Source organism: Aythya marila, assembly GCF_965140915.1.
Source record: "Aythya marila genome assembly, chromosome: 1".
Lineage (NCBI taxonomy): Eukaryota > Metazoa > Chordata > Aves > Anseriformes > Anatidae > Aythya > Aythya marila.
The window spans coordinates 132,127,536-132,143,949 of NC_139042.1; the positions used below are offsets into that span (position 1 = coordinate 132,127,536).

The following is a 16,414-nucleotide window of genomic DNA, read 5'->3' on the forward strand; positions in this document are numbered from 1 at the left end:
GTTAAGCAAAACCTTGACATGAATGAATCCACCTACTGAAGTGGCAGAGTTTCATGCTGTGAGGAGGGCAATTGCTGCAGGAAGTAGTACTTTTGTAAAACAACACTTTTGTAGTGCTGCTGGAGGGGTGAGGATAGCAGCAGAGCTTTTTTTTTTTTTTTTTTTTTTTTTGTGAGCAGCTCAGGACACTCCTGATGCGGAGCTGCCCTGGGTCATGGCAATATTGAGAAAGTGATGTTATTTGTTTGCTTCTGATGTTGTTTTGTTTTGACCTGGTAATAGATAATGAGGACAACTTCTAGAACCTTCTTTTTTTCAGCTGGTCCAGTGAGGTTCTTGGCTGAGGCACGAAAATCTGGTTATATTTTGTTGTCTTCCCAGCCACCCTCTTCCCCATTCACTGAGAAATTCGGCAGTGTTTTGGGAGTCCTGTTGAGTTCTTCCCCATGTCTATAAAGAAAATTGTTGAGATGATCAGCTCACATCTGTTAAACTTCATAATGGACCTCTGTTTTTCCCATAAACGGCTTCTTCCCTCCACTGGCCTTTGTGGTCTGGGCACTACCATTGATTACAAACACTCTATTGATGTCAGCAAGACTATTTGCATTCTGCAGGTTAAACCTGCTCCCTTGGACCAGGATCTTCGGCGACAGGATGGACTGGGGCTGTACTGTGGTTCTATTTGACCTTTGATACCTGAAGAAACCCTTGTTGGGCAGCTGGTATAGGGAGAATCTTCATATGGTTAGTATATGCTTTTCTGTTAGACTGAGTCATACCCCCCACCCAAAGGTTGGGAAAATGCGAAACACTTTTATTGTCTCCTTCTTTTAGGAGGAGATGTTCAATTTGATTTGTATGTAAGTAGGAAAACTTTGAAGTGTCATTGAAATACAAAGGGAAAATACTTCAAAGAAATGTAACATTAAAAACATATCTGATCCCTCAAGGATTTTGAAGTTTTATCCTGAGAATAGGCTTTCAGGGGAACATTTGTATGGAAATATCAGGACTGATTAATTTGTCCAAAATATTTTGAGTGTTGCCAGTCAGCATCCATTGAATTATTATGTACTACTTTTGACTTTACATCATGGCAGACTAGCAGTCCTACGTTCATCTATGTTGCTGATAACCATCACTCAGAAGTTAATACAGAGTCTGACAGGGAAACCAAAGCATGATGTTGCTATGGTGTGAGACTTGTTCAATATTGTTACCCCAATGTCCAGAAGAGATAACTGGATACAGCCAAATAAAGCTTCCCAAATTTCTGATTTGCATGGGTTGCTCTGCTAGGGTATGGGCATGGTGGTCTGTGGAAGATGATGGGGTGTGCTTGTGCCACTCCTGTTTGATGGTGGATTACACATTTCTAATAAGTGTCTTGAACTCTGGGAGAGTTCACATCTTGAGCTGTGATTTTTACTTCACTCCTGTAAAAACATGCCCAGTTGTGCTGGAGCAGAGGGTGGTGGTTTTTCCTTTTGGCAAACAGATTCTGGCATCAGCATTTTAATTGCAGGAATTATACTAGCAGTTCCCAGAGCTCAAGGGTGTGTGAGGAGGTAACTAGATGTGTATAAATCATGGCTAAGCAGAACTTTAAATACTGGATGCATTGTTCTGTCCTTGTTATCTTCTGTTACAATGAGGCTTCAGAAAGTTAGAAAAACATGAAGTTTCCTAAGAACCACTTTTTACCAATACAGCTGTGAAACAATTGTGTAGTTCCTTTTGGTGGTCTTATGTTATAAAAACAGATTTTATTTAAAGTAGCTTTAAATTACTTGTATTATTTTTCAAGTTTTATTTTAATTGTATCTGTAGGTTGAGGGAAGGATGGGAGAAAGGAAACAGTTAAGCTGCCTAAGCTATTTTTTTAGTATTGCAGATTTTAAGAAAACAGGTGATCCAGGTTTCCCCTGTCCACATCCCTTCCATGCCTTATGATATCCTTCCATGCTTTATGATATTGCATTTCAAATGTGGGGCTTTGTGTGTTCAGACTCTGGGTGTTCTCAGATTCTCGGATCACATCAAACTTCCTTCAGCAACCATGAGGTTCAAATGTGTTTTGTTTGTTTTTTCCCTTTTCTTAATCAGAACTACGGTCCTGGTGGAATTACTTCTCTGTAAGATCTTGAGTTTAGGGAGAAATTAGATATTGCAAGATTTGTGGTAGAACAGGCTTTCCAACAGTCTGTGAACCTGACTGGCATATCACAGTTGTAGACTGGCACAAACACACTGCAGGTATGTGATGATGGAGAGTGGCACGTGACTATTCCTGCGCTGTTATTGTATAATTTAACCACACCTAGGTTTGCTTCAGACTCGCTGACATGGATCATGGCACTGCTGGCTGGGGCAGCACGGGGTGATGCATGTGCTAACCTGTGTGCTGCTTATGTGGTTTGCTGAGACAACTTGGACTGCTCTGGGGATCTGAACCAGGTGGTTTATGGGTATATCATCACTGGGCTTCTGTGATTGGATTGTGAACTGGCCTGTACTGCTCTTAAAAGTTATCTTGTTCTATGTTTAAGCATTTTATAGCTGTGTCTACTAAAGGCAGACTACTAAGCCTACCTTAGTAAGGTCAGTAATAAAGCAGTGTATTGCTCTGTCTAATAAAACAGGCATTTTTCATTGTTCTATACAGTCAAAAAAGAGTTGTTTCATACTTAGCAGGTGATCTGTAGCAAGTGAACTTGGTCTCATACACTTTTTTTTTAATCACACAAGGAAGACATTAATTCTTAAAACCTTCAGATGAGAATCCTCGAAGACTTGTGCTGCTGTGTATTGTCCACCTCGCAGCAAAGCACTTCCTGGTAAGACCAGTCAGGACAGTGTGCCTGTCTCCTCACCTCAGGGCAGTCAGAGAACTCGTGCCGAACTCCTTTGCTAAAACAAATGATTATTGAAACCAGCGTTAAATAAGCAATGACAGTTTGTGATGTGTGCATCCACTTATTTTTGATAACTTTGCCTACTTCAATAGAGTAGTGACAGCCTAAAGGACAGCATTGGCTCTTACTGCTGCTGGTTCTGCACTTGAATTTTCTAGTTTTGTCAGCTCTGCAAACAGCCTTGAATTTCATGATCTGAGATTCTTCAGGAGGCGATATGAACAGCCCACAACCTTGTTTACTCCATGCTGTGCTCCTTTGCTGGACGTGTGTGATGTTTTTCCCTCTGGTCTGCACCCTCTCCCCTTCAACTCCTTGCATTGCCTCCAAGAGACCGATGGCTGAACCAGACAACAGGAAGTGCTGGTGGCTCTTGGCATTTGAGCAGTAAAGCTTGCAAGACCTTTCAGAACACATTTGTAGCGGATTTTTCTCTTAAATTACACTTTTGCAGGTGAGAATAGCTGGTTCAAGGTAATACACTCTGAACTGAGCTGTTGTACCAGAAAGAAGGTTGCTCGCTGCTGGGCTGGGGGGTACTGCATGGCCTCCCTTCTCCACTTGTACACAGTATGGAGCAGTAAAGGAAAGGTAGCCAGGTAGGACAGAGCTGGCATGCTTCTCTGGAAGCTGATAGTACTGCCGTCATCCTGTTGACTTATCATCACAGAGTGCACACAGCTGCCTATGTCAGCTCTACCATTACAGCATCTTCACGTTCTCTATCTGCTCATTTCCTTATTGGTGTTTGGTATGTTGCTTCCCCACCATGTTATGTCATGGGGATTATTTTCCCACAGAGTTAATGATGCTTTTCCATCACTGTTGCATTTCCTTTTGTACGTACGTTATGGTTGTTTCCTGTTTCCCTTGCTTTTGCAACCATGCTTTTCGAGTTTTAATGATCCCACCTGGAACAGGTCACTTGTCCCCCTAAACTCCATTTTCTATGATCAGGCTGACAAATGACATTCAGCCAAATGATATTCTCTTGTCATCTTGTCTTGACATTCAGACAAACGACATTCTCTTGTGGGCAACCCCCCCTCAAATTTCGTAGGTACCTTGTTCTTGGCTCTTGCAGATAGCAGGTTTACTCCATCAGTAATCTTGTCATCCTATAGAAGTCTAGATGGGTTTGTATCAGCTACAGATTTGTCCTGGTTGGGCATCAAAAATGCATCAATACAATCACGTCCTAAGTTTCTCACTGCTAAGATTTTTCTCCATCTTGTAAGTTGAATTTTACTCTGTTAAGCCAGCAAGTTCTGCTCATCTCGCTGGTGGGGCCATCAGCGACAGATGGGATATTTCTCCCTCCTGCATATGCAGAGGGGTTTGTCTATGGAATCAAGAAGAAAGCTCCAAGGCTTTTTCTCTTGCTGAAGGAAGCAGAAGCAAGTCACTCTTTCTTCTGCCACCTCCTTTTCTCAGTTTCCCTCCTCTTCCTGCTGCAGAAGAAAGGGAAGACAGTAGGGCTGGGACCAGTTTTTTTTTTTTTTTTGTTCCCTCTTTCTGCAAAAGTCAAACCTCTGGCTTCGTTACAACCTGTTGCCTCCCTCCACCTTGCTGGTGAAAGCCGTCCTACCCTTCAGTATCACCCATACCCCATGTCCACGTTATCCCCACACAAGCATTAGGCAGGGTTAAGGACAGCATATGGCTCCTTAAAATTGCACTGTGATAATAGTTTTTAGAGTGGGGGGTTTGGGGAACGGGGGGCATTGTTTGTTTGCTACTCATCACCATGGCACTCAGAAGAAAGGAGAGCCTTTGCTTTCTGAATGATGTGAATAAACATGCAAGTTTTAGGATATGCATGTAGCATGTGAACTGCGCATGCCTTTTGCAAGCTGAGAGTTAATTCAAAATTCAAGATCTGTTTTGAAACACACAGTTCCTTCGTCTGATACTTCAGGAGATCTCCAAAGTAGAAGGTTCTTTTTAAATAGTGATTAAGGTCATGTGCTGCCTAAAGCAGGTTGTCTGGACACAGACTCTCTCATATTCCTCAGTGTGCTACCTGAAAAGCTATTGGCAAAGCTCCATTGTGAGGTCTTGGCAAAGGGCTTTAGTGTAGGAGAAAAGAAAATTCAAGGTCCACATGTTTTTGAGGCATGAAAGAAAATCAGACTGAAAACTGGCCTTCCATTTCATATTTTTAACTTTTTTCCCCCTATACTGTTCACTCTAAAATTTTGTTCCATCTTATTACAAGAGAAAAAAAAATAGTCTTCAACCATCTCAAACTTTACACTGCTTATTTTGAAATTGCCAAGAGGAGAGAGATGGCAAATCACCCACTATCAGGGGATTGTTTATGAATCAGTGTGGTTGCACTGCTAACCTAAGTTCTTAGATACCACGAGTCTTTAAAAACAAACAAACAAACAAAAAAAACCTATGCTTACACACAAAGCATATATTTCAGTTATCTCTCTCTTCTATTACACATTTGTCCTGAAAAATAAATCTGAAGACTAAAAAAAAATAAAATCAGAGGAGGAAGATGTAATGCTGGGATTTATGTGAAAATTTTCCCCATGTAACCGTTGATGCTGTAGAATTAAAAGATGCTTGTTTTATTTTTTTTCTTTTTTACTGTTTTTTTTTTTTTTCTCAGATAACTGTTGAATATGAAAATACTAGTATAGATAAACATATTTATTTTCTGAGCTTTCAATGATTGGTGCACTGTATTTTCTCTTTATGCAGTGACAATGCTGAAACTGCAGATAGAAAGGTCTGAAATCAAATCCTAAACCTGAAGGTCCAAAATGTAGAGCCAAACACTGTCAAATCTGGAAGTTTGTGAATTTGGTCCTTGGAATCAGCCCATTAAAAGAAGGAGGTGTGTGAGCTGTGAAATTGGATCTAAACATGGGTTTGTGCTGTGGATTTGGAGGTTCTTAAGGTATTTTGAAGAACTACCTTTTGGACTTTTGATCAACAGTGCCTCTTTTGTTTCGTAGCCTGTGTGGCCATGTCAGTAATGTGTTGATGGGGAATGTGAGGCATTTACTTGCTTACAGTAGTAGTCTCAGAGAGATGAATGAATATCTCAATTGATTTTCTAATCAGTGGACCCAAGCAAAATGTGAGAAAAATACATACTGATTTGTCAAACTCTCTACCATGAATAGTGGAAAGGATTTACTAAACAGCTAACTAGTAAAACATGAACAGCCTAAAATGAATCTATCTCTACTTTTTCTTTCCTTTTTTTTTTTTTTTTTTTTTTTTGTAAGCCTCCATTTGACCCTGGATTACTTGTGTGTAAATAGTTAAAGCAAGTCTAAGCAGTGTTTACAGGCAGGTCTTTGCATGACGCATCTTTGCAGGTAAGGTGCTGCTGCCTGGACTGGGGCTGTGGCATGCAGAGCGCAGAGCTAACTTGTGCATCATGAAATGAAGTAACCCATCATATGCTGTGCTTTCTATATTCCTTTCCATTGCAACAAAAAAAAAAAGAGCTAAAAGAGTACAGGGTGGCAGAGATAAGCACCCAGAATGATTTCTGTGCTGCAGACCAAATTAAATAGTTTGGTTTGTAATTGGATATGAATAAGCTATAAACCTTGACTCTTAGACTTCGGGTGTTTACATAAGCTGTTTGCTGTGTATATGTCTCTGACAGAGTATTTGAAGAATACTTATCTTGTCAAGGCTTAGCTTTTGCACCACTTCCAATGTATTTTATGGATTTTAAGGCGAAGTGCAGAAGAATATATTTGGCTAAACTGGTTGGTACTAAAGTTCTTGCATGGTTTCAGGTAAGTTTTTCCCAAGTGTAAACAATTATATCTTGGAAGGACTCTTGTACTTTATACTATTAAAATAGTTTAAAGCCTTTTCTATGGCTTGATACCTTATATCTTAGGACATATCTTACATTCGGTGGGATAGGCTTTCTGCCTTAGTGTGCTTCCAATAATTTTTATCAGTTAAAGGAAATAAATAATGACTGTTGGATAATAAAGAAATAATGAAATTCAGGGAATAAGGGAAGATCTGGAGTTAGGAAACAGGGTCATTTGTTGCCTTTTGGTACTCCTGCTTAATTAGAGAACAGCATCACTTTGATGTCATTGAGTTTAGCAAATTCAAGAAGAAATTTATAAAAATAAACAGATATTACCTGTTTAAATAAGTCTGACAACTTTGGGGTTATTTATAATTCATAATAACATTTGTAATATATCCTTTTTGTGCCAGTAATGGGAAAAAAAAAAAAAAAGGCTACTTTTATCCATTTCAGAAAGATCTTGTAGATGTGCTTGAAGCCAGACATTTGACTTGCACCCAAGTCTGTATTCTGGCTTCCAATCTTTAGCAGAAGAAGGTCTGATATGGTGGGCACTCATCTGCTTCGGAGTTCCTACCTCTCATCTGGAGGCTGCTGGTGCTTTGTGCTAGTATAGGTGGGATGCTGGGTGCCAACAGACCTTGTGTCCCATCCGTTGTGTCAGTTCCTACGTGCCTGTGCTTCATAAGGGATGCCACCACTACCTGTCAAGTGTTGAGCTCTGGGCTGGTGCTGAGCCTGCAGGTTGGTGGAGTCCTGAGCACAGTCCCACCAGATTTCTGCTTTCACAACATCACAGAAGGGCTGAGGCTGGAAGGGCCCTCCAGAAGCCATCTGGCCCAACCTCCTGCTCAAACAAGGTCATCCGGAGCAGGTTGCCCAGGACCACGTCCAGGTGACTTTGGAAGATTTCCAGACAGGAGACTACATAACCTCTCTGGGCAACTTGTACCATTGCTCTGTCACCTGCACAGCACAGAAGTGCTCTGGGGATGGGATGAGGCTTCTCGTAGCCCTGCTGAAATGGAGCAGTTTCCTTGTATGTCCATGGGAACATGGGGCACGTGTCCATTCTCACCAGGCCTTCTTGCTTCGGACAGTGCAAAGTGACTGCTTGGTTATCACAGAGAGGGACGATTTGAGAGTTGCTCTGCCATACCTAGCTGTGGCGTGTGGATGGATTTTTGTGATTCATAATGGAGGCTGTGGGCAATCAGGGTGAAGAGATAGGAATGTGATGGGAAGTTGGGTGGCACAGGAAGAGCTGCCGGGGAGGTGTTCTCACGCCATGTGCCCAGGTGAGACCATGGGGTTTGCTGCCAGCAGCCATGCCAGCAGCCTCCTGGCAGATGATCTGCAGTCTCCAAGAGCTTCTCGTCATTTTGTGTGTTTGACACAGCATAGGGGATGTGGTTGTCTTCTGTTATTCCTGCTCCGGGCACAGGTTGTAACACAGCTTGGAACATGTTTTGGACTGAATCTAGGACATAACTACTTTCTTGTGCCTGCCTCATGTTAAGATTCTTCTCCACAGTGTTCCTGATAAGATATGTACAGCGTTTTCTTATTTTACTTTTTAAACTTCATCTCTTCTTATCTTGTAAAATGTCAGAGCAGCATATTTGACAGGATCCATTTTCTTTTTAATTTTTTTTCGGTCCTGGAACATATAAAACGAAGTCTGCTTTTTAACAGAAATGTTAATACCCCTATTGTAAATTAGCTGATTATATTCATTATTAAGTGTTAATTTGCTGACAGATTGCACTGTAGTTGAATATATTCAAAACATCCCATGAGAAATTATGCCAGAGATTTAGATCAAATTCATTTAAGGCAATTTTTACTAATTATTGAAATGTTTTTTGCAAATAAGTTGCTCTGTGTTCGTGTTTCTTTTCTGCCCAGCAAGTAAGAGCACAAATAGTGTGATTATGTGCGTGAAATGACAGTTTTTTTCATGGAATAGAGCCTCACCTTGTAGAAATTAGTTGCTAAGGTTGTATTGGTTTTGTGTTGCAAAGTAGGAGAGGCAAATCCAGAAGATGCTTCAGACCTCTCGCACAGTCATCTCTTAGATGCAGGAGTGAGACTAATTGACATTAATTTTTACAGCAAAGTGAAATTAGAGATCTTGGTTCTGCTGTGGTACTGTTTCTTCCCCCTCCCCCCACCCTCCCCGTAAAAGATGGCTGTAATTTGTGGACTTTTTTATTGCATTCTTGTGGCAGACTCCTAGGAGAATAGCCACCTCCTCAGGGTTCTTTTTTATTCTCTATAGCTGTCAGAGACAAATCCTAATCAAAATACTCCATTTCAGCGTATTAAAATTTCCGACTTTAAAGACTGTTATGTAGCACTGGGAGAGCTGTGAAACTCTGGTCATCCATTTTATTGTATCATTTCATAAGAATAATCTGTAGCTGATGCCTTCTTTCCAACTGCTGAATGTTTACAGAGCGTGTGTGCACAGATGAGGGTGAGTGGGATGAAAAGGCCAGACCTTACCCTTCCCTGGAGGGGCTGCAATTAGTGCATTTGTGTCCTTGCAGCTTTTGGACCTCCTGGGATGTAGCTGATTCTCCTCAGCTCAGCGAACCTTAAAAAATAATTTTAGAGGATCCTGGGCTTGGATATGCTGTCCCTGATGCCTCATATCACATCAGGGATATGATGTCCCTGAAGACCCAGAGTCTTGATGTCAAACAAGACTCAGGGTGTGTTGTTTGATCTAAGAAAGAGGGAGCCCCTGGGTGGGGACACAATTTCCTACATATGTAAAATGTTAAAGTACTTTTTTTTTTTTTTAAGGTCTGCCATCTTCATTACATATCAGATTCTGAAATCCATATTCAGGCAGCTTTCTGTTTGGATCCAGCAGACTGCAGTTCCTATTCACAGGGCTCGAAAGCCCTTTGTTTTTATAGCTTTCCTTGGATTTATTTGCAGGGCAGTGTTTTGTTTCCTCTGTAAATCATTTGGAATATATCTTTGCTAGCACTGTAGCCAGAGGGTTTATTCAAAAATAAAAATAAAAAATCTCCACCTACTGAAAAGTGAACAGCATAGCCCTAGCAACCAGGCCGGTGTGTCAGGACCAGAGGAGAGAACATTAAACAAGTAAGACCAAATAACATCATCTCTCTAACAGCCAGGGATGCAATAGAGGTGTCAGCAACAAGATTGATTGCAACTGATAGTGGAGATAACTGCATTTGTATGTTGTTGTGGTTTTGTTGTTGTTGTTGTTTTTGTTTTTTAATGGTGGATTGTAAATATAGCCTCATTGAAGCAGTGCTCATCCTTGTCAGCATGACCAAGGTATTCAGCTGTGAGCCCTAGAAGAGGGATCTGCTTCTTTAGAAAAACAACTGAACAGCCCCCTGCCCCAGCTAGCACTGGTTGTGTATGCACTGAAGGAATAAGGAAGGTAAGTCTTCATTTTCTTGAAAAGCAAGGGGAAACTTATTTTAAATGGTCTGTCAGGGCACTGTCAGTGCTTTCCTTCCAGGTGTGCTCTCAGTGGTATTCTGCCAGGGGTGGATTTCATGTCTGCCTCGCTGTCTCTTTGTGTACTGTGGTTTCTTGTTCATCTGCCGTGTCATAGATCTACCTTTGTTAAAAGGATTTACCTTTTTGTTTCTTCTTGCTTTTGTGAATGAAAGGAATTGAAACTGCTAATCATCTGAAATATTAGCTATTCCTTATTTTCTTAAGGAACTTCAGTGTACTTCTTCAAGATGGCTTTTCACTCATTTCTGACTCTTGTTTTCTTTAGTCACTGCAAGTAAAAGGAAAAAGAAATCTTTGAGTTTTCTGCTAGGTTTTATTTCTATTAGACCAGAGTCATAAAAAGCAAAGCAAATAAAGGAAAATATTTAACAGGAAAGGTTAGTTCTGTTAATGTTCAGCATGAGCTACTCTGAAGCTTTGTGAAGTTGGTTCCCTTCTGTAGGTGCAGTGATTAATCCACTGGTGTTTCAGTATTGTCCTTTCCTATACTCCACAAAAGACTTCTGTCTAATAATTGCATTTCTTTGACTCTCTCCACACTTCCCCTTTCTATGCTCTTCCTCCTGCAGTTTGTTGTCTTTTCTTGTTCTGTGCAGTTTGGTTCTTTAGTCTGCTGGTGTATGAGGTCTTTTGATTTCCTCCCTGCCCATCCGCTCCCTGCATGCTGGTGATGGTGTGCAAAGGATAAAAGCAATTCTCTGCCCTTACCGGGGAAGTATGCCTTCAATATATTTTTCTATCGCAGTGTTTTTACTTCCTGACTACTAGATGTGATGTACTGTGCTGGGAAGGTGGCCAGAGCAGGATGTGCCATTCTAGACTAGATTTCAATGACCACTTTTAGGACCAAATAGCTGGGGAAATGGGATCTTGTTGCGTCATCTCCAGCTGTTTGGGTTAGGGGTTTTTTGTTTGTTTGTTTGTTTGATTGTTTTTCTTTTTTTTTTCTTTTGCCTCCAAGTTTCTCAGCTGTGGCATCGTTCTGGCTGCTAACAGACCCTCCACAAATGGTGGAAGACTTTGGAGAGCAGTGTGATTTCGTGGTCTTGCTTCACTAAATTTTATCTTAAAATTTCTCACTGTTGCTCCTGGGGGTGCAGCTGCTTTTGTTGTGGCAGGGGAGGAAGCCCTGCCCAGGCAGACATCTCCCCTGCCTTGGAGGTAGGGCAAGGTGACAGTGGGGTGAATGTTGAAGGACTCCTGGATGCTGTACGTGCCACTGTTTGCCACTGTGGCTCTCCTCAGTACAGCTGTCTTAAGGATTTTTGATAACCACAGACAACCTTTGTTTAGGAAAAGCAAGGATGTAGAAACAGGACGGGTGACTGTGCCTGGATGAAGGGTAGAGGGTGTTTTTTTTTGTTTCTCTGAACTGTGCCTTTATTGTGGAAGTGTAAATTTACCCAGCACCCTGAGCTGGTGGAAGGGGATGGGGAGCAGAATGTGGCCCTCATAATTCACCAGGAAATGGTTGGCGACCTACTACAGCACTTGGATGTACGCAAGTCAATGGGGCTGGATGGGATCCACCCGAGGGTACTGAGAGAACTGGCAGAGGAGCTGGCCAAGCCGCTTACCATCACTTATTGGCAGTCCTGGCTGTCAGGGGAGGTCCCAGTTGACTGGCGGCTAGCAAATGTGATACCCATCTACAAGAAGGGCCGGAAGGTAGACCCAGGGAACTATAGGCCTGTCAGTTTGACCTCAGTGCCGGGGAAGCTCATGGAGCAGATTATCTTGAGTGTCATCACGCAGCACTTGCAGGGCAAGCAGGCGATCAGGCCCATTCAGCATGGGTCTATGAAAGGCATGTCCTGCTTGACGAACCTGATCTCCTTCTATTGATAAAGTGACACGCTGGGTGGATGAGTGAAAGGCTGTGAATGTGGTCTACCTTGACTTCAGTAAGGCTTTTGACACAATTTCCCACAGCATTCTACTCAAGAAACTGGCTGCTCACAGCTTGGACTGGTGTACGCTTTGTTGCATTAAAAACTGGCTGGGTAGCTGGGCCCAAAGAGTTGTGGTGAACGGAGTCAAATCCAGCTGGAGGCCAGTCACTAGTGGCATCCCCCAGGGCTTGATGCTAGGGTCAGTCCTCTTTAATATCTTTATCGATGATCTGGATGAGGGGATTGAGTGCACCCTCAGTAAGTTTGCAGATGACACCAAGTTAGGTGCGTGTGTCGATCTGCTCGAGGGTAGGAAAGCTCTGCAGGAGGATCTGGATAGGCTGCACCGATGGGCTGAGGCCAACTGTATGAAGTTCAACAAGGCCAAGTGCCGGGTCCTCCACCTGGGGCACAACAACCCCAAGTAGAGCTACAGGCTGGGAGATGAGTGGTTGGAAAGCTGCCTGGTGGAGAAGGACATGGGAGAGTTGGTTGATAGTCAGCTGAATATGAGCCAGCAGTGTGCTCAGGTGGCCAAGAAGGCCAACAGCATCCTGGCTTGTGTAAGAAGCAGGGTGGCCAGCAGGGCTAGGGAAGTGATTGTCCTCCTGTACTCGGCTCTGGTGAGGCCTCACCTCGAGTACTGTGTTCAGTTTTGGGCTCCTCACTACAAGAAGGACATGGAGGTGCTCTAGAGAGTCCAGAGAAGGGCAAGGAAGCTGGTCTGGAGAACAAGTCTTATGAGGAGCGGCTGAGGGAGCTGGGGTTGTTCAGCCTGGAGAAGAGGAGGCTCAGGGGCAACCTTATTGCACTCTGTAGATAACTTAAAGGAGGCTGTAGCAAGGTGGGGGTTGGTCTATTCTCCCATGTGCCCAGTAATAGGACGACGGGGAATGGGCTAAAGTTGTGCCAGGGGAGGTTTAGGTTGGATCTTAGTAAGAACTTCTTTACTGAGAGGGTTGTTAAGCATTGGAATGGGCTGCCCAGGGAAGTGGTTGAGTCACCATCCCTGGAGGTTTCAAAAGACATTTAGATGTAGAGCTTAGTGATATGGTTTAGTGGAGGACTGGTTAGCGTTAGGTCAGAGGTTGGACTTGATGATCCTGAGGTCTCTTCCAACCTAGACGATTCTGTGAAATTAGCAGTTCCTTGCCCACAGTTAATTTTTTTCCTAAATACAAGGTGAGAAACAAGGGGTGTGCTGTGAGCAGATGTGATACAATAAGGGAGCACTCTGTTCCTTAACACGTTTTGAGCCTGCAGCTAAAATATTTCAGAGGAATTTCTTGTGTTTTTATTTGTGCTCATCACTTCTTGTCCTGTCACTGGACACCACAGAGGAGAGCCTGGCTCTGTCTTCTTCACTACCTCCCATCAGGTATTTATGCACATCGGGGGGATCGTGGGCACTTCCAATTCCCATTTATTAATAGGCTGTTGTGAGTTTGTGGGTGCCCTGTGATGTTGGCCCTTTTCCACTTAGAGCTGCAAGGAATCAGCATTTTGTCTAGGGCAGCAGCAGTCCTGGGCTTCTCTTTGTGCTCTTTGCCTTCAGAGAGAAATCCAGCATAGGTTGTTCATATTCTTCGTTCATAAATAACTATATTTGCTATGTTTTAGCAGGACCTGGTTATCAGAACTAGGAAATCCTAAAAGAAAAGGGACAAGACTGTGTTCAGAATTGTCCTGGTGAATGCCTTTTCAAAAACTGAGTTTGCTACTCTTTTTTTTTTTTTTTTTTTTTTTTTTTTTTTTTAATCAGACATAGAGACACTAGATGAAATATCTTGCAGGAGCTGCATATTATGCAGGCATTCTCCTGCTTTAAGTTTTTAAAAATCAAGGTCTGCCTCTTTGAAGGTTCAAGTTGCCAATTGTGGTGCTACCACATTTGTAGTTTTGCAACACCTTCACTTCCAGGTGCTTTCACTTTTTGAAGTTCTTTTGGCTTTTATAACTCTGGCAACTAAATAAATAGAGCAAGGCATTTGCCAAAACTGCATTAGCCTGTGCTGTCATTCAAAAATTGTCTTAGTGTTTGGACCTGCTTTATGCAAAAAAAAAAAAAAAGTTTTGATCTAGAAGATGAAATGTTTGCTGATGTTTCAGGGCTAGCATTTCAGCAAAGCTAGTAGGCAGCCTCCAGTAAGAGATATCTTCCAGCTGGGTCAGACCAATTAGGTGACTCGTAGGAGGGAAAATTCAGTTTATAACATGTATTTCTGATGCATAGTAATTTATAACATGTATTTCTGATGCTTTAGTAGACTCTATTCCAGGACTTATGCCAGAGATACTGTGAACAACTTTATCAATTGCTTATGTTGGGGCAAATGTCAGCAGCAATGTGGCCTAGTGCAAAAACCAAATGGCAGGGTATGCAAAAGGTTAAAGCAAGTTTTCCTTCCCGGTGTTTGTTTATCTTTGTTCTGTAACTGTATTTAGAGCAGATGTAGTCTCGCCTGTCCCAGATGAAATCCATAGCAATCTGGGTGTTTTCAGGGGCTCATGTGTCCATTGTGCTGTGTGGGAAGGATCTGCTGCACCTCTGCCCTCTGCAGCCACAGCTCGGACGAGTACTGAAGCACGTGCTTAACTCATAATAGCGCTCTCTTCATGGGTCCCACTGGGATGTTGGCTCTGCTAATTCACCCACGCAGGCAGTGCCTTGGGCAGGCTGGCTTTTCCAGTCTCTACTGGAAATACTTCTCCAGGGACCAGATCTGGCCTTCAGGAGCTTTGGAGTGAGATCAGATGCAGCGTTTTGGTGTGAGTCTCTGCTAAGGTGGGAATGATGTCTTCAGGGGGATGTACCGTGCACACATGCAATTTCCTTCGAGTCTTGGGCATTTGAGATACCCTGCCTATAGGCAAATGGCTGCGCAGCCAGGACTTCTGGATTGTCAGATATCCAGAACTTGGGCGAACAGTCAGACTTTCCTTCCATACCATAAAATTCACGGGGAACAAAAATACAACAGAGAGACACTTGGTTTATTGCTGAGTTGCTGCTTCCTGTTAGCATTAGAAGGCCTGTGTCTTCTGTGTGTGGCTCTCTGAAGTGCCATCTAGGGTTTCTGAAATGCTCTGCAGGATGCCTCATCAGTGGCATGGACCTGTAGGCTACAAGCTGACCAAAAGTAGGCCCTGGGTCATTAAGCTGGTGCTTTGTTTCTTCAAAATGCCATTTCATGACTGGTAATGAACATCTCCCAGTCTTGTGATCAGCAAATGGCCTCAGTTTTGTTACTGGTCCAGCGACGGTGGTGTCTGAATTCAGACAACATGCAATAAAATTAAATTTTCTTTTGCAGATTGAATTGTAGACTTCAGGCTCTGGATCCAACTCACACGACTGGTGTTTTATGGTTCCTTATGGTGGAGCTGGTGATCATCCCTAAGAAGAGAGAAGATGATGAGTGATGCAAGTGACATGCTTGCTGCGGCTTTGGAACAGATGGATGGCATTATAGCAGGTAAATGCTTGGGGCTGCTTATTCATTTAACTGGTTCAGTCCTCCTTTTTCGTACCCAGAAGGCAGAGTTTCAGGCTGAGGAGGTCATATGCTGGTTATTGTGTTTGGCATCTTGCCTTATGGCTTAGAGATTACAAATAAATAGAGTGGACGGTTGCACAGACTTTCACACACAGACACAGCTAAATGGATTGTAGTTTTCCTCCCAACCTCAATCAAAATGCTGCTCAAAATGGCTGAGTGATGCAGTTCAGCTGGTGCATGCAGCACCATGAAAGCCAATGATAAGGCACGTTTCAAACCAGCATGAGTATGTTTAAAGAGCTGCTGCATGGCAGGAAGAGACAGGTTGGCTAATATCAACTATTCTGGATTTCCTTCAACTTGGAAGAGTTAAAACATGAATTGATTTTTCCTTTTTTCAAAATTGGAATACTCTGGGTATAAGCATGTCATTTAGACCTGCCTTTAATATTAGTGCTTTTTATAAGTACCTGTAAATTTTAAGTGGACAAAGGAGAGGGAATGCAGATTATACAACTTCTGCTTTTTAAGTTGAGTCTAGTGAGTTAGAAAATAATGTAAGTGCACAACACAGAGGAGCAAAGCAGCGAGAAGTTAATAGTTTAATCCTATTCCAGCAGCACTATGCAAACAGCTACCCAAACTGAAAAATATTCTGCAAGGGTAGCAACACAGTCATAAAGTCTTTAATAGTTACATTTAAAATTATTTCCTTTAGGGGAGGGAAAAAAAAGACATACGGTCTGTGCTTTGCTTGAACAACAATTTTTCTATGCAATTTTTCCA

General features: G+C 42.5%; 1 protein-coding gene across 14 annotated transcripts in view; it reads left to right on the forward strand.

Moving 5' to 3' along the window:
* Positions 1-16,414, forward strand: part of PPFIBP1 (PPFIA binding protein 1) — a 113,016-nt gene that overhangs the window by 43,379 nt on the left and 53,223 nt on the right. For all 14 annotated transcript variants that reach the window (XM_082783149.1, XM_082783148.1, XM_082783158.1 and 11 more), the window contains one exon: positions 15,443-15,604. In XM_082783149.1, the coding sequence (XP_082639275.1) occupies positions 15,541-15,604 (64 nt within the window). In that variant the 5' untranslated portion in view covers positions 15,443-15,540. The remainder of the gene's footprint in view (positions 1-15,442; positions 15,605-16,414) is intronic.